At 36.2% G+C, this 24,677-nt stretch overlaps 1 protein-coding gene across 5 annotated transcripts in view; it reads right to left on the bottom strand.

Moving 5' to 3' along the window:
* Window positions 1-24,677, bottom strand: part of PCCA (propionyl-CoA carboxylase subunit alpha) — a 273,068-nt gene that overhangs the window by 172,799 nt on the left and 75,592 nt on the right. For all 5 annotated transcript variants that reach the window (XM_038134386.1, XM_038134414.1, XM_038134404.1 and 2 more), the window contains 4 exons: window positions 23,717-23,848; window positions 17,127-17,163; window positions 11,267-11,345; window positions 4,654-4,756 (listed from right to left, as the gene is read on the bottom strand). In XM_038134386.1, the coding sequence (XP_037990314.1) occupies window positions 4,654-4,756; window positions 11,267-11,345; window positions 17,127-17,163; window positions 23,717-23,848 (351 nt within the window). The remainder of the gene's footprint in view (window positions 1-4,653; window positions 4,757-11,266; window positions 11,346-17,126; window positions 17,164-23,716; window positions 23,849-24,677) is intronic.

The following is a 24,677-nucleotide window of genomic DNA, read 5'->3' as shown; positions in this document are numbered from 1 at the left end:
CTGATTATTAGGGATCTTCTTACAAAAGGCTGAAATAACATTTAAACTACATTTTCAAGCACTTTAAATTGCACTGCATTACAAAATTACAAAGAAGCAAAATATTGCACCAACAAAAAAAAAAAAAAAACCCTCAAACAATGACAAATTTTGCTCCCGAGTTACACACAAAAGCTTTCAGAAAAAAAATGTCTAATGGAGCTTTCTTAGTAGGCAAACCACAATGCCCTGTCTTTAATGAAGGAAAAAAAATTCAGAAACTTTGTTATCCTTCATTAAGGAGAACAAAATTTGCACCTCCCTCAGTACTTTCAAAGGAAATAAAAGCAGTAGTTTCAAGACATTTTTTAAAAATCAGTAACTACAGTTCTTGGCTGCAGCTTCAGTTCATGGAAGAGGTAAAAAAATCAAGTATCTAGATCCAACTACATAAATTACACGCTAGAAAAAAGCCCACAAGCTGAGCATAGTAGAACTCTTAATTGATTCTTCAACTTCAAACTAGAGGGGAAAGTAAGAAAAGGAACTCTGTCCCTTTAGGAAATTGATGGTATGATGCAGCCATTTCCAATAACAAATACTAGATTTGAAGATTCAAGTTGACTTCTTCCCATCTTATGATGATAACTCTACACTTATTCTTAGAACAATTTCTTTTAATACAGACCACACCTGCTCCCTTTCTTCCTTATAAAATTCTTCTTCTAACCCATTTTTTTTCCATCTATCTTCCTGCTCTGATCTGCAGGAACCCATGCCAATATTCATGCTTCATTCTTTAATAGCTCAGTCCTACACTGAAAACTGACAAGATAAAACAAGGAGACAATCTTCTTCAAACTGTGTGAACTCAACCATATCTACTCACATTTGTGACAACGAATCTGTATTATTTATTATTCCTTTTAGCACCACAGAGCAAGTATGGCACTAGGCAAGATGAATTCCTGCATCTATGACACCAATGGTTGCTAAGGCGTGAAAAATCCGGGTAGATGTGACTGAAAATGAGGCAGTGAACTCATGAAGACAACTCATGTGCACTGTGCAGCATCAGATCCAGGGTGCTCTGCACCCTGTAAGATCAGATGTTTTCCCTCCTAAAAAATTCTGTTGTGCTCCCACAAATTTATTGAGTTTTTGAGTGGAAAAAGGGGTCTAGAAGACTGACAATTTTAGGATTTTCTAAACTACAGCACCTCCTAGAACACTCTTTCCTGTCCTGTTTAGCAGCAGCAGTAGCAGCAGGATGCTCCAGCCAACTGCTAGATTCCCTAGCAAGGGACTCAACACAAAGAACAGCAGGGAAAGGGAAAGGGAAAATAAAAACAGGTACTTCCTACCTAAGAGCTCACCCATCCAATCCAGATGAGTGGAGCTCTACAAACTCATGGGGCCCTACAAGAAATCATTTGTACGGTCCAAAGATTTTTGGACTGATTTTTTGTGGAGGTTATTTTAGTATTAAAACAGCACCTCTAGAGCATAGCATGGTACTTGATGGGAAAATCACTGTCCTGTAAGCAGAACAATTCCTTGTAAGCACTTCTGCTTCACTGTTAGAAAGCCTACAACTTTCCATAGAATTCTGTCTCATCAAAAAAAACAAAAAAATATTAGAACATTACACTAAAATATTGGTCACTGTGCTTCTCTCCTCTCTCTCTCTCTCCCCGTATTTTTCAGAAGAGGATAATACATTTTTTCAACCCAAGCAGTAGTTTTTTTCCACTTCAGGACTTTTCTCATATCCTACTAAATTTCAGCAACCTGGATCTTAAAAGAAATGTTTTTCTATCATCAGTTAACGGAAAAAAGAGACATGCAAGAACATCTACTATGAGAAAGTAATTACAAATAGAATAAGCCAACACCATCCAGCATTAGGCTTTTATTTTTATTCTGTGTCCATTGTTTCCAGTAAAAAAAACTAACTATAAAACAATTGTATTTCAGAAGACATTTGCAGCATTCCAAAAATCATTATCTCTGAGATGTTGTGAGATCCAGTACACATCTCACTAAAAATGCATGTCCCAGCTACAGCTTTTGTTTCTATTATCTGAACATTCATAACAGAAGATGCCCCATTTTGCAGGATTAGAGATGAATAGGACATTAGCACATGCTATGTACATCTACATGCATTTGTAATAAAAAAATAATTAAATATTATGTCGTGGAATCCCTCCCACATGATTCAGCTAAATTCTGTTTCCAGTTGCAGGTCTGTTGTCTGGCCAAGTAGTAGACATTTCATGTACTCTTACTTTAAACTTTTTATCAGATACTTCAGGAGAACAAGACTTCAAATCAGTTCAAGCATAAAGTGTATTTGGACTCTATTTTCCTGTTAATTGTTTTAGTCTTTTCTCATGTTTTACAAAGTGATTGTTTTATAGCTAGACACAGGAAACTTCTTATTTAACAATTTTAAGTACCAGTGCTTTGGAGAAATATAAGAAAGCTAAAAAAAGTTCTATTTAAAAGTCACTGCTAAATTAATAAATATTTGGCATCTGGTCTCAAATTGTTTGTATATTCAGCAGTTTGAAAATGAACCAAGGTCAACGTCCTAAAGCTGATTAGAACGTGAAGTTAAAATGATATGCTATGATATTGTTAAAAGGTACCATCAAAGTGCTTGTATAAGGAAAACAACATTCACTGTATACCCATTATAAATAAAATTATAAATTATTAATAGCAAAGCCATTTTATTAAAATTGTTCAACTGTTCCTAAATACAGCACTACTTAATTTTTTTGGGGTAGCCCTTTTTTTAAACCCAAAGGAATCAAGACAATGTAAATACTGCCCCAAACTCATAGAAGTACGGAGGAACCAATCTCATCTAACTTTTCTCATTGAAGAATCAGTAGGAACCTGCTGAATCTCCCAAATCTGCAAGCACTGAAAGAGATCTCTAAGGTGCACTGATCTGCACAGACAAAAAAATACATATGTAGCCAAAAAATAATTAGCCATAGCAAGAGAATACAGAAAGATGCTGTAGCAATCTGACCTAAGATCAATGCTGAAACTGAGTTCACTATGTACCTTTCCATGACTTTTCAATAGAGAATAAGGTTTCATTTTTACACTGTTTCTTCATTTTGCTGTTTAACTGCTGACAGACCATTTCTTCATTTCACTCTCCCTTCTTCCCTTCTACTCCTCTCTGCTGAGACCATACCAGGAGCACAACATCCAGCTCTGGAGTCCTCAGTACAGGAAAGACATGGGCATGTTGGAACAGGTCCAGAGTAGAACCACAAAAATTATCAGAGGGACTGAAAACCTCTGCTGTAAGAAAAGGCTGAGGGATTTGGGTAGTTCAGCCTGGAAAAAAGAAGGCTCTGGGGAGACCTAACTGCAGCTTTTCAGTACTTAGAGGGGCCTGATAAAGATGGAAACCTATAGCAACAGGAAAAGGGGTAATGGCTTTAAACTACAAAATAATAGATTTAGAATAGATATAAGGGAGAAATCTTTCATTATGGGAGTGGTGAAACAACAGAACAGGTTGCTCAGAGAGGTGGTGGATGCCCCATCTCCAGAAACATTCAAGATCAGATTGGACAGGGCTCTGGGCAGCCTGATCTAGTTGAAGATGTCCCTGCTCATTGCAGGGGGTTGGATTAGATGGCATTTCAAGGTCCCTTCCAACCCAAACCATTCTAAGATTCTATGATCTGCAAGTTAGCCCCATAGGAAGCATGAGGCTGTGGGCACACATCTGGCAGAGTGAAAAATTTTAAATATTTCTCTCTTAGAAATCATTCCACACTATCAAATTTACTGCTGTTGTTTCACTCAGTTATTGAGCTACTTCAGGCTCTCACTATTAAAAAAAAAAAACACCATGTGCCACAACACAGAGAGGGTTTAGATTTCACACAAAAATAAATCAAATTTCTGTGTAAAAAATAAAATTTCTGTTGAAGAAATGAATATGCTCCATTTAGATTTCTTGTCAGGAAATACCGCAAGGCTATTGACAAACACAATTCAGCTACCTACATAACAAATTTTGAAATAATATTTTTGTGAACAAGTGCCTAAAAGAAACAGCTTTTGTTCTGCATCAGCAGACTTAACTCTAAATCAAATAAATGACAGAAATGTAAATAACGCAGAAGTTAAAGAGAATACACCTGATTTTGAACCACAAACTGCCCAAAATGAGACACAAATCCTCCTGAGTTCCCAAGTAGAATTAGATATTTCAGAACAGAAGTCCAAAATACTGACAAAACCAACTAGACCTTGCAACAAATTGTTAAGCATGGCAGTTCTTGAAGTCCTGTATCCTCTGCTGCATCAAGCACTCCAACAGGATCCAGAGTTCAAACCTCCAGCCTTCAGGACAGATGCCTATAACATTTTTTTTTCTCCCTCAACAAACTGAGCACAGTTCACAGTCTTCCTGCTAAAGAAAGGCTAGGGAATAAAAACAGGAAGGCTGTATTGTACATGATAGCCATGTAGTTTGAGCAATGACCCAAGACACCGGAAAACACAAGACTCTAGGCCTTTTTTAGGGGAGTGTTTGAAACATTTTGAACTTTGATTTATTTATGAGTTCAAACCTCATTAAATAAATAAACCATAATTAATAGTAGAAATAATAATAATAATAGTAGTACAAACCTGGATTTCTATGTGACGAGGGTTATCAATGAACTTTTCTATCAGTAAGCGATCATCACCAAAACTCGAAGCAGCTTCTTGAGATGAAAACCTGAAACCTTCCCTTAAATAATGAAAACAAAAATAATCTGTATTTAAGAAGTCCTGAAGTATACAAGAACACTTACTGATTTCAGTAAACAATCAATCTTGACTAATCAACACACACATCCCAAAAGCAAGTCATACCATTTGCAGTTGATTTCGTAATGAATCCCTTTTTCCATGCTTTTTTCACAAAGTCAAAAAAAATCCCAACCAACCGCAAACCAAACCAAAATATTTTCAAAGCACAAAAAAAATAAGTGTCTAAAAAGCCTGAACATTTACTACAATTATGTATTCATTTTCTTCTGCAAAACTAATAAAGTAATTGAATTTTAAGACCCAGTGATTAGCAAGTACTTGCTATACAGAAGTAAAGGTGAAGCTCACCATTACTTACAGCACACAGCCCTCTTAATACTCAAGAACAGCAGAGGTTGGTTAATTCTGCATTAAAGAACTGCAAATATAATATTACAGACACTGCAAATTCCACCACTGAACACAACCTAAAGATGCAATATTTGACCTCACAGAACACACCAGCTGTACTAGTAGTTTTTCCCTGCCTTATACAGAGCACTCTATATGCTTCCCTCTGTTTCTTCTTTTGCATATGTAGTTAGACAAAGTAAATATTGCAAGCTACTTAATTTATTAGCTTTTTTTTTAATAGCAGAAAGAATACTCCTTGGGTCATAAGCTCTAACAAACAAGTTCATGAACAGCTTTCTCAGGATGAGACAGAGCATAATGCAGGGACCCAAAGGCTTCACTGAAATTTTCCACAGGCTCTGTAAGTTGCATATTAGTGACATCCATGTTGATACATTTGGAAAGCTTGGTCAAATTTCTGTGTGACTGACTACTGAAACAGCATCCCTGAATCTGTGCCCAGAGTAAGAACTACAGCACAACTCAGTTGAAGTTTTCATGCTTTCCACATCTTGGATGTAGTAAACCCAGACCAATTTGCAAGATAAATAAATTTACAGTAGAGAAATGTGTATATTTAAAAGCGTATCTTCACATTTTTTCAACATTGTGGGATAATACATGCTGTAATTTTGAGAGATTATACCTAATGTACAACTTTCCTAAATTCATACTTAACTTCAATACATGTAATTACCTAGTAAAGATAAAAAAGGGACATCAAAATTAGTGATTCTGTGCACTACCTGATCTGTCAAAAAAAAAAGTGCTGTAACAAACAGCCATACATAGTGTTTCTTACTGAAACTGATTTACAGCTATTTTAACTCCTATATCAAAGGCTCTGTTTTGTTTTGTAAACATTTTTGTGTCACATAGTTTTATGCCTAATTATTCACAATTGACTTTTTCTTTCACTGAAGGAAGTGTGCTCATTAGAAATTTAAACTGCAATACTTGTTAAAAAAAAGACAGGTGCCTAATCATCTCATCCATACATCTGTAAATCTTTTTAAATTACATATAATAGGAATGAATATCTCAGATATTCTGACCTTGTTTTATCTTACAAAACTGGGCAGTTGCAATTGGCCAGTGACAAAAAATTAATTCCAAATATATGTGAGGAAACAAAAAAATTAAAAGAAAGAAGAAGCAGAGCAGGCATTTTAGGGAGGCTGTGTAACCTCAGCCCAAGACCCAATCAGGCAGAGCTCTAAGCAATCCATTTAAACTGAGAGCTGATGCTATTCAGAGGACAAAGCTGGACGAGATGCTGTCTCTAGATCCCTTCAAACATGCACAGTTATAAAGAGGAAAAACAGGATCTCTCTAAGGTTCACCTTGCTCCCTACAGTACATTTACTCACACTGAAGTTTAAGTTGTACAAAAGCATTACTGATGTTGCCACAAGCCTTCCTGTGGTTGTCTGAAGTGAAACAACCCTGTCAACTTTCTGCCTCCAGCTCTGAAATCAGCAGTGCTGCTTTAATTAAAACAATTTTATTTTGAGGCAGTCAGACACTTACCAAAAACTGTACTCATTATGTAAAATTTCAGCTTTCAGAATCAGGAAATAGTAAAAGAACATTTTTTTTCTTGTCAAGGCCAGCATTAGAAGGGCCATCTAGTTAAAAAGTAGATGTTTGATAGCCATTAGTACAGTAGAAGCCTTCTAAAATCCTGAGAAGTAGCCAAAAGATACTCAAATGTTGTTGACTTCACACACAGAACCAATATAGATTGCTGCACCTTAACTCCAAATTTAAAAAAAAAATCAACTAAAATTATCTAGTCACAGCATTTTACACATGGAGATGCCATGAATATGTGAATGTGTGGGTTTTTTCAAAAATAGTGTTTTAGGAAACGCTGTTCTTTACTCATCCAGTAGATTTCTTCTCCTTACCTGAACAGACACACCTGTGCAGGACAGACCAAAGACGTCAAGCCAATATACTCCTGTTGTTGCACAGTACTTTGAAAGGCCAAATGCAATGCTTGGGGAAGGTAATAAACTTAATGCATAGGCTTGTAATAGGTAATGCTGTTGAGTTTTAAAAGTATTGTCCTCTTAGACCACACACTTCATATACTCTTTGCTTTAGGAGGTGGAGGATTCAGAATGATTTTGCTACTTATTGTTCCACATTAACTTCTTCCAGTCCCACTCCTCATTCCAAGAACAAGACCACAGAACAGAAATTATAAGTGGTTCTTGGAATCTGAGAGCAGATGTTTGATTTTCATTCATAAAATTGGCATAAGCACAAAGAAAGAATTTCAGAAATAGGACAATTTATATTTTATTATTATTATATATTAAAAAACAGAATCATCTCTCTAAACATCTGTTTCTGGAAGCTGCCTTGGTAAAAACTTTAAAAACAGATACCCACTAAGCATGCAAGACTTCAATATCTAGGAAAAGTTACAGAAGGTGAGACAACAGGGGACAATTACTAACACAAAGCTCCAAATTTTTCAAAGATAACTCTTAAAAAATAATTTAGTACAAATTTCCAGGTTGGAGGTTATCATGTAGCAGCTAAAGCTATTAGCTAAAGAAATTAATTTATATCTGCAAATCCACAGAGTTTAAAACATGGGCCAATAACTCCTGCATGATGATCTCTGACACCCAACCTACAAGAACTAAGTCCCTTCACATGCAAAGACCCATCACAACCTCTGCCAGAAAATTTCAATCTGTTCTTTGGAAAGGACAAAGTCCTGAATTTAATCCCTTTTCAGAGCTGCCAGGCCACCATTTGGAGCCATGAAGCCTAAAGATTTAGTTAGATGTACAATTGTTTTGAGCATACTGGAAGCAAGAAGCCTTCAGTTTCTCCACAAAGAGGGAATGATACAGATGAGGTGCAGATAGTCAGACACATGCCCTGGTCATGTTCTGCTGTACTGCATCATGCACTTCACATTGCATGTACCTGGTGTTAGAGATATGTAAAAATTCATAGGTGGATAAAATAGTATTATGCAATTAATGTACTGAATGTAATGTCATTATAAGTCTAGTAATTATAAATATACTAAAATACAGTTCTGTTATGGAAATTAAATCTGTTGTAAGAATATTAAGGGTTTACAGCTGCATATGCAAAACTACTGAAGGAAACATGTCCAAGCTAGTTACCAAAGCTAAAGAATGGAATTTACATAGTAGCTCTCAGGGGTTGGGAAACCAGTTGTCTTACACATACCACACAGTAGTTTTGCTACATTTACATGTGAAGAAGAGGAAAGCAGCACAGGAACTGGGGAATCTTAGCTAAGTCAGGAGTAAGCTATCAGCGGCCACAGATAGCTAAAGAGATAGCATATTTTATGATAATTCACTTAGTCTATAGTGTGTTCTGCTAACATGTAAAGGACTATGGTAAAAGACTGTTTAACTTGTATATCTTCCCTGATGGGTTTGTGTATTATAAACACGATCCTTAAGGACTCGTCTAGCAGAAGACAAGAGACCGATGAATTATTCCCAAGACATCGGGAACTGGAGTGTCTTCCATCTGATAGTATTATCCCTGGACCGAAGAAGCTTTGGAAACTCACTTGATTATGAAAAGGACAAAGGACATCCTCACCTCCGGCAAGAGAAAGAGCATAAAAACTGGACTTGGACATGGCCATGGTGTGCCACTACCTCTCTGTAGGGACAGCGGCTCGGAGCTGCGTGTGTGTGTCACCCAGAGCCAAAGTCCCAGGCTTGACTCCGTCCATTTCACTTTGTGGCTGGCTTAAATTGTGAATTCAAATGCAAAATAAATTTTATACTTTATTATTTTATAATAATTCGACTCTTGCAAATTATTGATCCGGCTTAATTGGCAATTACGTTTATAACACCGGAAAGCACTTTCAGAGCAGGTTCACTGGGGTGCAAGCACAGAGGCACTTTGCATACAAGACCAGAGTTGGGATGATCAATGACTCAGTTAAAAATACTTTTAGATAAAGACCACAGCAGAACTTTCTCAGGCTGTAAAAAATCCACCAACCTGAACTAAAGGTGAACTGCTTTTCAGAAATCTACCCTTCATTTTCAATACAATTTCAAGTGGGCATCTATTAGGTGAAGAAAAGGCGTGCTAAATTATACTTCTCCAAACCAAGAAAACTAGCTGGAGATTACTTTAGAGTGAACATAGGGCTACTTTAATTTCAGATATGGGCCAGTGGCATGAACTGTACACAAAATTCAACTCTAGAACTTGACCAAAATTTGGAAACAAGCAATAGAAGTGAGAATTGAGAGGGATTCAGATCTTAAAAAACACAACAGCAGCCCTACCCAGAGAGGAGAGGAGTCAACACTGCAGCCTTCCACAGGGAAGGGCACATGAATGGCTGTTTCAAAAAACAAATTGTAACACTGACAAAACTGTACCAGTATTTCTTTTAGAAATACTAGCTGAAAATTAACAGAAATCTTTGCTATAGCTGGAATAATTATTATATTAATAATATATAAAATTTATATATATATAAAATAATAAAAGATCTAAAACAATTGTTATCACTTGGCATATATAAGAGACATGAAAGATGAAGCAGTAAGTTACCACAGAGAATAATTCTGTAACAGTAGTAATTAAGTACCTCAGACCAGTCTTTTCCACTTCCAGTGGCTATTTCCACCATCATGCCACATGTTCATTTAAGGCTCTTTATTGTACACATGGCCAGTTGAAAGGTTTTCAACTAGCCTGAAAAATCAAAAAGTATGTTTCAAACAAGGAGAAGATTCTTCACCCAGAGGGTGGTTGGGCACTGGCTGTGGTTTCCATAACTACAGTCTTTCGCCAAAATAAGTTAGCAATCATGATTTTAGATCCACTTTTATTTTAAAACAGTTACTTGAATCAAGCTCCTTTGCTCCTTTCTGAACGAAACAAGAAATTCACTCCTTGCTTTCAAGTCCAACTGATGAACTGCTGCCTGCACAAGATCAAGGCAGTAATTTTGGATTCTAAAGCAATAGCAACAAAGTATTCTTTTACGAAAGAAGGTTAATCTAGATCTTCATTCTAATGCACAAAACATTTTCTTATTTAGATTTGAATACAAATGGAGTACACAGAGCATGGTACAAATAAACCCACCATGTTTTCTTTAAATCTAATATTTAACTGCTAGATATTCATTATTCCTTCATCCATTTTATAGGTTTTGACAAACAAAAACATAACAGGGGACAGAAAAATGAGAGGGAAGTCTTGCATGTGGCTAAATTAAACTAATGAAAATTTCAGTTGTACTTTGAGTTTACTCCAGCACATGTGCTGCTCCCTCCGTGCAGAAAGGAGGTTATTTTGGTTATTTCAGGTTATTTTGGATCAAGTAGGCTTTTCATTACAAGTTTAGAAAAATCAGAAAATACATGTTTCTATAAGATCAGCAGCACATGGAGTTGAAATCAGGCTCCCTTGCTGCCAGAACATCAGCAGAGAATGGATTGTAAATTTCTGAGTCAACAACAAAGCATCATACAACCTTCAGGATTCAGACAACCAATGAGAGACATGAAAACATCTGTGTGTTGAAACACGTGTTGTTTCAAAACAGACAAAAGTACAACAGTTTGCTAAGACAAATGCTTTAAACACAGAAGTATGCAATTCATTAGAACACATTCTGGTAACACCGTATGTGTTCCCACGTATGAATTATCAGACTCATCAACTTTAACAGAACTAATGGCATGCATTAATGTTTGTGAATCAGGGCCAATAAATATTCTACCTAACACAGAGAATTAAAAAATCAGCATTCTGAAAAGCATACAGCAAAATGTTATTTACAGTCTAACACTGGACTAACAGCAGTTGTAAATGTTAGTTTTTTACTCTAATTAATGGACGATGTTTTGTAAGGTTTATGCAATAATCAATTAGAAATAGGCACATGTAAAGTTCCAAAGTATATTTCTCATTATGCTAAAAGGAGAAAACCAGATAATATCCAATTTCTCTAACATTTCATATCTGCTTAACTGTCAGCTTACAATGGCTTAATGGGACTTCAGCAACTGCAGCATTCATCAAGGCAAGCTTTTGGACAGCATCTCACCTGGTCTCTTCATCATCCCAAGCGATTCTCATGCCTTTCCCACCACCACCTGCTGAGGCCTTGATCATGACAGGGTAGCCTAACAGCGGGGAACAATTAGACAGAAGTTCAAACTTTGTTCAGTTGGTCAGAGGAACATGACAACTGACCACATGTCCAATAAAGCCAGCAGACAATAACTTCGTTTATTAAAACACTTTGTTTTCAGGGAGAACAGAGGAGAATTTTTTCTTTTCAAAACTTAGCTGTCAGTGCAGTAATTTCTACAGCCAAGAAAGGCTGTCTTCTCCAATTCATTTATACCAAAAAAACACTGAATGAATTATTCCCAAATAATGAAGTGATTTATGAATAAGGCATTTGACCTTTTTAAGCTCATATTTCTTTAGGAACTGGTTTTTTTTCCTTTGATGCTGCTTAAATAATAATTTTAATTAATAGTAAAAATTAGTAGACCTTGATAAATTAAGTCTAAAGATGGAGTAAACAAATATGCATCTTTATCAATACTTTTAGTGCAGCACATTTTAAATAACAGAGCAGCTTGAGAGCTGTGCAGCTTAGATATTATGTAACAGTATCAGAACACAGAATACTTTAATTTACTATTAAAAAAATATTCTCCTCAAATGTACATGTAGTAAAAAAACCAAAACAAGGAGCATAAACCTGTCAGCATTGCATATAACCAGCAATATCTTACTCATAGAGCAAGATACTGTTATATGGATATGAGGCAGGACCTTCCTTTTCTGAAAACTAGAAAATTACAGTAGCAAAGTACACAGTTTAAATGCAGATTTGATAATTATTGTTTATCTTTTATTACAAATCATTTCATTCAAAGCAACTTCCTGATACAATTCCATCATACCAGAGAACTTCACCTTTCTCTACACGAACATGTAGAAAACTAAAAATCAAGGATCTGATTAAAATTTTGACATTTCTACATTAGCAGAAAATTCTTAATGCCTTTGGTCTCCAGAATGTTTAACGAAAATCACAACATCAGGCAAATATGAGACCAGCTGATATCATCTGCCAACAAGAGTCTATCAGTCCTTGAGAACTGAAGACATATTCTATAAAAGGCTTTGATTTGGGGACAGAAAGAGACAATTGAATATGGTTCCTTGAAGTGGTCCAGTCCACTGTCATATGTGTTACTGATATTTACAGTTTCTTTCTGGAATGTAGATCTAATCTTGCTCTGTCAAATGACAGCAGTACAATATTCCTACTTCCTCCTCATAGTGATCTAACTGAAAGGAGATTCAGGGGAAGAAAATTAAAACCAGCAAGATCTGGAAAAACTTTGCTTTCTTAAAAAGTCTGAAATGGATACCCAAAAAAAAAAAAGGCATGAGACAAGCATAAGAAAGAGTAGTGTTGATTGGAAGGCAGAAAAGCAGCAACAGTACACGAGAGCATTAAATTAACAAAGAAACAGAAAAAAAAAATCAATAAAATAGTTTCCAACTTAACACATTATTAGACTGTGAAACCCCAGGCTGTAAAGCATTCACGTGGCTGAAAGCTGTAGGGAGGTCATAGTTAAGCATATGTAGAGCACAAACCAAGCTCCCATAGGCATGGATTACCAAAAGGCTATAAATCTCCATGCCTTGGAGTCTAAAGTAGTTTCTTGTTACAACATATAAGGTTAAGACCAAACAGAGCCATGCAAGTAACCATTCTAGAGTCTCATAGATTATCTTATGAAATTTCTGATACTGGCCATAGAAGGGTTCAGGATAAACCACAGAGTAACAATGACCCTGATCCAGGCCTCTACAATCCCAGAGATTAAAGGGTAAAGTCAAAATAATTCTAGATTACATACAGCAACAGTGAAATTCAACCAATTTTCATGAAATGCAATATATGCAACACCCAGACAAGAGCATTTTATTGATGCTGGAGGTGCATCTCCAGATCCCTGGCAGCTGCCAGGCTCCTACACAAGTCACTGGATATCTTGAAATAAAGCTAAAAGCACATCTTATAAAACTTCCATGCAAGAAATGAGATTTTACTGGATAACACCAGCAAATCTCTGGCAACATTATCACCATCTGGAGACCCTGTCCAACCCAAAAAGCTGCAGGAGTGAGATTTTAAAACAAGCATTCTTTTAAGCCTTATTATGGCAAATGCACCAAGGCAATTTCCATCACTTAATCTATGTTATTCAGTGTTACATGTACTTGAAAAAATCATCATTAATTATGCTACCAATTTCAGTCTAACAATATCAGTCTCTTGAATGGTTTGCTGATTTCAATTCTGTAAGCAGAATCTAGTCCTAATTTACTGTCCTTTATTTTCCAAAGCAAAACAGGCATATTGAAAATGAGCCTTGGTAGGTCTTCGTATGCTTCAAAATGTAATTCATCTATCACAACTCACATGGTTAAATTATCAGAGAGTATACATGGGTTCCTAGTATCATTCACCAAGTGCAGCACCACTCTGCTTCCACTCCCTCCCACCTTTTGTATACAGTGATAATATGCCAGCCATGCTTGTAGGCAAGGCAGTTAAAGACTCCCAAAAGCCACTATATTAATAAGAATAAAATAGATTAAAAAAAAAATAAAGTAAGGCCTCTTTTGAAAAAATACATACAGCATGTAAATGAGCCAGCCACATGAAAATAAGGGTACTGGAGCTTTTGCCAAATATGAGGTTACACACGGCTCGCTCTCGGGGAGCTAAGCTGAACTAAGATACAGAGCAGCTCTTTAGCCAATACCAAAGACTGAAAGGAAGGCCTTGTAAAATTTAAGCTTTGCATACATATTGGGTAGAGGATACTGGGATCAGAAGCATTACTCAACACTCCACTTTTGTAGCAATCAAAATTGCTGAAGTATGCTCACATGGATTGGCTGGATTAGTTGTGGGAAGGGAGAGGCATGCAAACAATTTCTAACACTTGTTTGTAAGTACCCACAACAACAGCAATGAAAAGACTTACAAAGCAGACACATTTTTGAGTAGGTGTTAGGTTTTCAATCCCTCCCTCAAATTAGATGCCAATTTATGTGAAATTAAAACTGCATGTGAGATTAAAAGCTACTCTTGTTTTATAGTTTTCCAATCTTGTGATGGCTCTTAAGGATGGAGTTAAAGATCTTAGGAGTCAAGAAAGCAAAAAGCAGTCAGACTTGAAGGTCACTGCACCTGTTCTTGCTGCTAAATAGGTACTCACAAGTTAGGACTGCTTTGTTTCCAGGACAGTTACTGTTCTAAGAATCTGAATGATAAAAGGAGTAAACAAACTTCTGATGTCCTGCAACTGTTAGCTCACACCCTTTGCCACCATAGTTTTTAGATGTAATTTACCCATTTTTATAAAGTTGCAGGTAGTAGACCACAGAACACATTGGGCAATATGAGTTTGAGCAATATTGCGTGTGACAATACAAAATTCTTTTCAATATCCATTATTAAATCCATTAATATCCATTAAATGCTAGCACTAACTAAACTCTTATCAAATGAAACATGACAAAAAACCATCTTGATCATCTTTTCAGTTTTATACAGACTTTCATTTTGTTTTAACTGACTGCACTTCATAGCTGCTCAAACCTTTCAAATAGAGGAGTCAAACTTTCTGGAGTTCCATTGATGCTTCAGAATTAAGAAGCCAACAATTCTTCATGTACAATCCTACAAACAGACCTAAAAGCAGCATGGGAAAAGGGCCAATGTAATTAAGCACTACAGAAAGGATCAGAAGAGCACAACAGCCCACACCAACAAATAGAGAAGAGAGACAGTAGAAAAGAGCCAATACAGCGATTTGCGCCTGAACTTCTTCCAATTTCTGATTTAACCTAGTTTCCCTGTCACATTCTCCATACAATACAGGAAAACATCTCAAATCAGGGGCAAAAAGAAGGTTTCACTCCCACATCTAGAAAATGCATATCCATAGATAATAGTCACTGAAAGAGGTAACTGCTGTGTTCTCAACTCTGAGGTGCCATGTTCCACTACTACTGGATCTTTGGCCAAAACACAGCAGGGAGAAGCAGAAAAAAAAACACAGGCAGCAAGAGAGCATCACACACAGTTCTACTGTTTTGAGTGCTGACCCACGGTCACTTTTTTTAAGAATTACTTAAGCTTTCTTAGAAGACTGAAACACTGGATAAGTGAAATTAGAAACAATCTGAAAGTATTTCACTGCTTATCAAGTGCTTTATATACATGGACAAACATTACATATATACACAAGAGACTGAATTTCCTTCTATCTTAGATCCTTTGAAATTAAAATCACTATGTTTAATTCTGGTCAGTTGTTACAATTAAACAGAAGCTTAACCAAACTCATCAACTTGTCAAACCATGGGTGGGGGAAAACCCAGAAGGAATATTTTTCTCTCACTACATGGCATCATAGTACAAACCCTTCTTGTATCAAAGCAATTTAAGAATTTTCCATCTAAATAAAGCACCACCCAGCTGTCTGTAATTGACTTTATTATCACAGATTTAAGACTGCCTTGATATAATGACCTCCAAAGTGCTACTGATATCAAAGACAGGAACCAGTCTACAGAACACCAGAAGAACTCAGAAGAAAATTAAAAAAGAATGTATTTTAAAGGGTGTCTAGAAAGCCACCGCATGCCTCCTAACTTACATTCATCAAAACTGTTTAAGAAAATACCTGCAGGAAATCTTTAAAACACAAGAGCAAGAAAGATTATCTAAGAGAAAGTGAACTGAAATAATGTCACATTACTATGTCTTTATGCAAGACTAAATCAAATTTTATTTACCATTCTCTTCTGAATGTTCCAGTTTGGTTAATAGACTCTTTCTTTTGGTAATGCTCCCATGACAGTGATCAGTTATCACTGGATTTCACAACCAAGACACTAAGCCTAACTACTCACAGAAAAGCTGACTTCAATTGTGTCAGCCTAAAAGCCATGGTGGGGGTTTCAGGGCAGTTAACCAGTGCAGAGTAAAAGCCCCAACTTAACTTTCTGCTTTCAGTTTATCTGTAGCAACGCAACTCACACTTTCTATCTGGCACATAAAGGCACAGCAACAGCTCTTGACACAGGTGAAAAGCTGTTTATCTACCTGTGATAAACCTAAATAGCTTCTCATGGTTGCAATCTCAAAAGGGAAAATTAAAGAAAAGCCCCAAGAAAAATCAGATCTCTTACTGCATTAGATTCTCCTTCTAGAAAGCATTTAAAAACATGTGTAATTTCAAGCATATGGTTTAGCATTTTCACTAATATCAAGCTTTAGTAAATAAAAGCCAAAACTCATTAAACACATATTACACTTAACCTTCATCAAAATTAGTCCCAGACTCATTTGCTGGTTGCTCTTTTCACCATTCTGTAAGATACTCAGAAGCTGAATAGTGACTTTATTCTAGTAAGCACAGAAGGCTGGCGCTCTGGATCATATTCCAGCTAGCTGCAGTCCACACAGTGATGAAGAATGAAGATCACAACATCACTGGTGTCAGTCTGCACATAAAGAGAAGTGTACCATGCCTAACTTTTGACTATCATGTCCAATTGCAGATATACTTTAGGTAACTCCTTTAGTGAGATACTCATTACTGCATATTGCATTCATTCCACAAATCATGGCTGCACTTGCTCTGTAAAGTCCAGTTTGAAAAGCTCAAATGTGATGATTTAAGAGATGGGGCGTTAATGCCTAGATTCCTCCAGCTCTATGGGCAACAGGGAACTTAAAAACTATTAAAACATTATTTGTTCTATAGGGATTACTTATTACACATTCAATTTAGTCAACCATGTCTGCTGAGAGGCACACAAATCCCACCATAGCTAATTTAAGAACTTACCAATTTCCCTTGCAATTCTGACAGCTTCATCTGCATCCTGTAAAAGCAGGAAATGAGACCCAACGTTAATCCCATCAGCCATTGCACTATGTCCTGAGGGCAGTCATATATTGCACTACTGTCTCCTCCGATTCATTTAATGTTTGATTTTACAACCTCCTGACCCTTTTCAGCCAGAGGAATGTAAAATTAATACCATAAGTGGAATGTAAATTCTACCTCATCATTAGTGCCCTGAGAAACTCAAAGCAACGAGGAATCAGCTGACAGGAAACACAACCAGGATCGCAAAATTATTTTCTGCAGTTGTAGGAATTTAATGCTAGAATTTAGACGTTTACAATCAATAATGGACCATAAATCAGATCGTTAAAGTTTGTCCACTACCAGCTTGTTTCTGTCCTCACAGGTATTCCTTGTGTGTTCCTGATTGCTGTCAGTAGGGGGAGTTGATTCTCTATTGTTTGGGAGTAATTCAAGTTCAGGAAAAAAAACCTTGTAGAACTTCTTCAAAGACAAATGGGTTTTGTTTACTCAAGAAAGAACACAAGCACTTCAGTTTTGAATGTTCTGCATTCTGAAGACAAAATAAACCTTAAATGCATCATTTAAAACTGTATCTGAAAGGAGAAGATTCCCATAATTGTTTTCATTTAAGAGTTGCATAAGCCAACTTTACAAATTCTTTTTTTGATGCCACCTATTGCTTCAGCTGTCTCATACTACTGTAGCCTGGTACAGAAAAAATTCCTGGGAAACAGTGAAAAAAAACCAGAACCCTTGAATTACTTACATTTCAATAACCAAATCACTTCCCCTGCAGTAGTTATTTCTCGTTATTTCTACTGATAACAGTATATCTCCATTATACAAAATTAGAAAGAAAAAGGGTTAAATTACAGTTAAGCTTGAAAATTCCATCCAAATTTGCTAATATTTATACTATCCCATGACATACATTAAAAAAATTTGTATAGAAGGCAGTAATGTCTGGAAACCACCAGCTGCTAAGTGTGTCTGAAACTATGGGGGCTGACTTATGAACATTAAACTGAAACCTGATATTTTTAAAGCTTTCAAGGCAATCCATTTTAAAAGCACCCAGGTCAGAACTTTAAAAAAATACATAAGAAATGTTCATACCTGGTTCATTTATGTCCGATAATAAAACAAAATCCTCTTTAAAAGTCTTCAGTACCTATAACAGCCCCATGAAGAATAAGAGGGCTGGCAGGGGAAGTTGTCAGAAAATTTAATTTCCTTTCATTAGCTAGTCTGCTCCACAAATCGGTGCTTGTTAAGTTCAAAGCAGTCCTGAAAGCAACATCAGTTTTAAGTCCTTTTACTCCAGTCACATCTGTTAATGAGATTTTTCCAAATAACAATTGTTTTTAACTCAAGAGATAAATCTAGCAAAAAAATCTGCCCCTCACACCCCCCGAAAAAAAAACCTCAAGAGTTTACTGTTTTATTACACCTTGCTGCTTTCCATGACCCTGCACCCTCCAAATTTTAGCTTAAAGGGATAAAATGCATGAAAAGGGTCATTTAAGAATGTTAGTGGTTTCCACACATTGAGTTTGAAGGTTCTTTGTTCCTGCCTGTGACAGTTATGCGAGAATACTTCCCCTTAATAGCCTCTCTGTCAGGAAGTGTTAAACCTGCCAAATGCAGACAATTAGAGCCTCTTGAACAAAATGCAGGAAGAGTGATGACTGATGAAGAGCCACGATTATAGTTGAGAAGGAAACTTTTACATTTCTTTTCTCTTGCAAATTCCCCCACATATTTGCAAAATAGAATTAAGGGGGGGGAAGCAAACAGGGTAATCTTTTTTCACTTAGTTACCTGCAAACAAGTGGCTAACTGATATGCTGTAGTCCACAGGAAGACAAGCTGCAAATCATTACAGAGGAACTTTTCACTGCCACTGTATTTTTACACATGCATACAACAACTTTAAGTAACAACTGATTGGTATCAGCAGCGCTAATTGTCTTACTTCTGGCTTGAAAAGATTTTAGTCATCTGCCCAGTATAGTTATTAATTTACACTGTGTCAACATCTGTTACTTTTACAGTTCTAACATATTAGAACCCAAACTCTAAGACACGAGAAAAAAAAAAAAAATCAATGCATACTCAAATTTTCACTTTCAAAGATCATTTCTGAACCAGAAAATAAAAATATGCTGTTATTTAAAGAGGAAAACAAACAAACAAACAAAAAGATATATTGCAATTTCTGGTAAGTATTTTGATCTTTTTCCATAAGAAGGTATGTTGAATAAATGTTTAAAATATCATGAATTTCACTTGCTGATTACATAAATACAAAAACAGTTTGAGTAATCAAGGAAAGTTAGGACAGTTATGTTAGCTTTTTGGTATATAAAAGTTACGACAGATACATAATATCTGCACAAGAGGGGCAAAAAAGTGAATGCTATGATACTGCATAACACACATGTCCATATGTGCAAAATATACAAAACTACACTGGTACTAAAAACACTTTAAATTCTTTTTAAAAGCAAAAGTTCTCAATGATTTACTGCTATTTCTTCCAAAAGCACATTAGCTACACTACCATTTTCCCAAAATAAACTGGAAACTGTAAAGAAACATATAATTTTAGCACCACCTTTTATTGTACAAATAAAAATGTTCAAGTAATGGTAGAAGTTAATAAAAGTCTAAAGAGTTATAAAATTATGTCAGTGTTTTCACAAATAGGTGTTTCCATTAAGTTAAAGAGACATAAAATACTTCTTTTAGCATAAGAATTCCTAACCTCCTACTTTCATGTACATGCCTCTCAATCAGGTACCAGCAGGTGGAGACAGAAAAACAAAACTGTCTTGATGTAGGGGAATGCCAAGGTAAAGCTGATTAAGCAACTCCTAGAACTGTGAAACATTGTATAAATGATGAACTGCATCATGGTTTTCATGGCTGAGGGTATTAGCCTTAGAGAACGTCCAGTTCATATCCACTCTCTTAACAACCTCTCCAACAGCGATCATTGAATCCTAACGTCAATAGCCCAGTGCAAAAATGTATCTAAAACAGGTACCCAAAACTTAACTCCAGTAAATTCAGAGCCTAGCTGAAGAGCTCTAATGTGAAACTAAGTAGACACAGACATTATTCTTCTGTGTCTACATCCAGCTGTGTTCTACCAGCCTTAAACCAAACTGGCTGTATATGGTGAAACAATGGCAAAAATCATTCTTCCCTTGCCATTTCTTTCCCAGTTTTTCATCACAGCATGTTCTTATGCTCATTACCCAACCTCCACTTTCTAGTCTCTTACTCCCCTTTAGCTGTTTACCATCAATACATCATCTCAGCTCTAACTTTAGTATAGCCATTGCTCACATGGATTAATGCTAATGCTTTTGATTAAAACCGTTTATGACTACATCTCCCAATCGGGTTTTATAAAACTAATTCTAGTTACACATTTTGAAATTAATTACCTTTGAACGCTTTTGTTGTCTCTCTAGCTGACTGTACAAGACTCCAGTTCCTCATATGTTCAGACTGGATTTCTCAATTGCCCCAGCCAACTGAGAAACTGAACCAGGGATGAGAAGAAAATTACTCTTTGTGAAACTGCCCTCCCCATTCCACATCTTTCCACTCTCAGTTTCATATTTGCTGGAGCATTTGACAGTACAAGAACAGTTACTCGTGTCTGACACCAAGCATCCTCCTCTTCAATCCTTCCAGCTTTAAGCATACTGTTGAAGGGCTTCCTTCTTTTAAATTTCTAATTTAATTACAACTCACTGGGAATTGTTCCACATGCAACTTCTCCAAGATATTATTACAAAACCTTAGCAGTGTCTCCTATGTCTAACCGCTAAGCAACATAAAAGAGGAAAAATAGCCTTTATTGATGAAAGACCAAAGTATCTGCAGCACTATTTAACAAGGATAAAGACAACTCTTCTAGTAACAAAGATTTTCAGTGCAGTCCTGAGTTCAATAATGAAGCACTAGAAGTTGTTGCCCTGTGTTTGCTTTAACTATTCATCCACAAGAATACATGCAACAGATCTGTCTTAATTTCTAGCATTGTCAGAGGCATAAATGCAGTTTTCCTCCAGCTTTACTGAAGTCCACTTTAAAGTTGAAGCCACGTCTAACCACCTTAAGCATCGAGCAGACATTTAACTCCTTCCTAAGGCCTTTATAATTTTTATTTATCAGGAAAAAGAGCCCTTGAGGATTTTGAAAGCTTCATAACTGTGACTAAAATAAGTCTCCCATAGAATGGAAGAAATCCTAAACAGTCTCCAGTTCCTTGTGTGCTGCTGTTCTGATTAGAGCTGGTATCATGCAGCTCTGCCCTTCCTATCTTAGTCCAAATTTGCAAAATAGCATATCAAGCTCTAACCAAAGATCAGGCATCCTGTATGACCTAATTATTTGGGTATTCATTTGAGCAAAAGACATTGTCACAGGAAGTAAATCAGAGAACAAACACATGCACATATTTAGATTCATAGCAAATATGACACTATCAATTATCAGAAGCTTTATTTCCTATAATTGGTAATCAAAGCACTGGTTAGCCTAAAATTTGAAACTCCATTTTTTGATGGAGACTACAATGCTGGCAATGTCTGTGGACTTTCCTTGCTCTTATCTGGTGGGCACACTGGAGGTTTGGGATTAGGGGTTTTTTTAGACATGTGCTCTTTTTCATCAACACTCTTCAGATAATCAGAACTTGTGCAGGGCTGAGGTATGTGAAACTGGTATGACATGGACACTTTGGGATTAAGCAACTACCACATAGATCCTTTCAACAGCAGAAGACTGGAGTTGTCAACTCAGGCCTACATTCCAGTTCATTTGGTTTTAAGGGTATTGTTGCACATAGCCCATGGCCAACCACATCACTTAAAATTCCTTTTTGTGTCAGGAACTTCAGATAATTGTCAAAAACAGTGCAACTGAAGGTCTATGAAACAAACGCATACAAGAAGGCAGCTCAGCTGCACTAGTTATAGGCCTAATTGTTCCTTAACCATTATCCTACTTTGTCACTTTTGGGGTTTTTTTATTAGCAGAATAACAGACCCTTATGTAAGTTTTAACTTGATAAAATGAGAAAAAACCCACAGCATTTTGAGTATATAATTCTGCATTGGAGAATGTTTTGTGGTGTTCAAATGATTAATTCAAAGTTATCTCCCAGCTAGATGATTTTCTGGAAGTTATTTTCAGGATTCCTAGAAGAATATACAGGTCTTAGAAGAACATACAGGATATAAGAACAATGAATGTTATGCCCAACAGCTGACTGCTGTTTAATCTTACAAGTCCTAAAGGACCACATACACAAGGGACTGCTAAAACATACAACAAAAACCTGAAATTTGCCGATTTGCCACTCCCAGACATCAACATGCCCATGAATACCAGTCCAAAACTCATACAGAGTCCTGCAGAAGGGAAAGAAGTCTTTGCACTTCTACCTGTTGCAGCATTATCCTGCTACCAGACATTACAAACATCATGCATTTCCATCACAAGTACTGAAAAATTCTCTCGGGCGTTTTTACCTCAGCTATTTTGTCATTCTCTCTCACTTTTCAAGTTCTCCAGGCAGCCTCATTGGACCAGGTAATTCTGTGGAGGCTGAGCCCCTTTGTACTCTATTTACCTATCACTTTTTGTCGGGTTTTGGGGGGTAATTTGTCTCTTAACAGAGTTTAAAATCCAGCTTAGCTATTATGCTCTTTTCCATGCAACTTAAAAGTTTTACACAAACTTCATTTGAAAAAAAAAAATCTCACATGACACGTAAAGGATATAAATTTTCAACCCAAGAGGTCAACATTTTATAATGCACTAAGTTTTAGTTTTATCCAATGAAGGTTTTAAAAGAGAAAAGCTTAATTACATTAACATAGTATATTAAGACACACAGGAAAGCTTGTAAGAGTCCAACACAATCACTATAGCAGAAAATAAACAAAAATTAAGATATACCTTATTTGACCTTACAAACTATAAAGAAATAACAAGTTTTTTTACAAAACTGTTGGAGGACATTCCTTCTAAAACCACACAAAGAGCATTAGCTGTAGATTGTGATAAAGAGCCGCCAAATTCCCCCCATCCCATCCTTATCCTGAATTTTGCAACACATGGAAATATGCACCACCAGAACAGACCATAAAATGGAAACTTCACACAGTTTAACAAACTTCCCTTCACTCAGAGCTGTCAAGATCTTGGCCAACAAGAAGACCTGAGAAATGTAAAGATGTGCAAATAAGTCAAATCCACACCTGACATTTTACACATCTACCTGCCTTCATGTTAAATTTAAAGCAAAGTATTTTTAGCGACTCCACTGAATAACTCCTAATACATCATTTATTATCAAGGACTTTCTCCTTGTCTCCAAAGCTCTCTTGTTAGTAAAAATCTGTACTTCATTTTTAATTACATTTTACTGAAAAAGAAGAGGAAATTATAATTAGATTCTGCATCAGACCTTCAATAGGTGTACTTTGATTTAGACACTGTTCCTACAGTGGGCAGACAGTAATTAAATGATTTCTCACCTTGACTACTCCATCAAAGCCAGGGATCGTGTTGACCTTTGCATTCTTGGCTAACAATTTGCTTTCAATCTTGTCTCCCATAGCTTGAATAGCATGTGTGTCAGGTCCAATGAAGGTGACACCTTCTGATGCCTGCAAAGACAATCAAGACAAAACTTTAGGAGACAAAAGTAAAAATCAGCTTTTCCATACAAAGATATTACTAATAACTTTTTTCTCTTTTTGAGCTGACTGATACAAGACTTATAAGGCCGTGATCTCTTTACATAACAACAGAGCAATACATAAATATTTCAGACAGTTCATTAAAAATGTGTATGACCTTGTGAAACTATGTATACACACAGATTCAAAGCCCTATAATTAGCATTTGTATAAATCAAAAGCTAGGCCAGAGAAAAATAGCTGCAAGTGGAAGTACTCCAGCCTGAAAGTTAAAAATATCCCTTCAGAAAACAGAGGCTCATTATTTCATCATTGAAATAACCAAAAGTGATTTACAAAGATGCCTTTGCCAAATGATAACACAGTTTAAAACTCCATTTAGTATGCATTCCTAAAACCAAACCTCAATGAAACATTACAATGAAAATGCAGTCTTTAACTCAACAGATATTAGACCTTGAAAATAAAGCAATAAGTGAAATAACATTTCCTGATTCTTTCAGGCAACTCTTCTCCAAAATTAATGTGGAAAGTAGTTAACATAAAATGTTCTAATACTTTAATACTTCAACATCAATATGTAGGTAAAACATTGAACTGCATGTTTCTTCCTCCTGTTTCTCTATGCCAACAATAGACTGCAGAAAGGTTATTCAGATAGAGGCATTTTTTTCAAACTTCTTCAGGTCAGTACTACATTAAGTTAAAGACAATTCTTTGAGAACTATTCCCTGAAAGTTACTGATGCAATAGCAAGTACACATGTGTTTCAGGTAACTTTTTATCTCTTGTACTG

The sequence above is a fragment of the Motacilla alba genome, chromosome 1 (assembly GCF_015832195.1).
Source record: "Motacilla alba alba isolate MOTALB_02 chromosome 1, Motacilla_alba_V1.0_pri, whole genome shotgun sequence".
Classification (NCBI taxonomy): Eukaryota; Metazoa; Chordata; class Aves; order Passeriformes; family Motacillidae; genus Motacilla; species Motacilla alba.
Note: the sequence above shows the minus strand (reverse complement) of the source record. Positions and strands in the feature narration are given on the sequence as shown.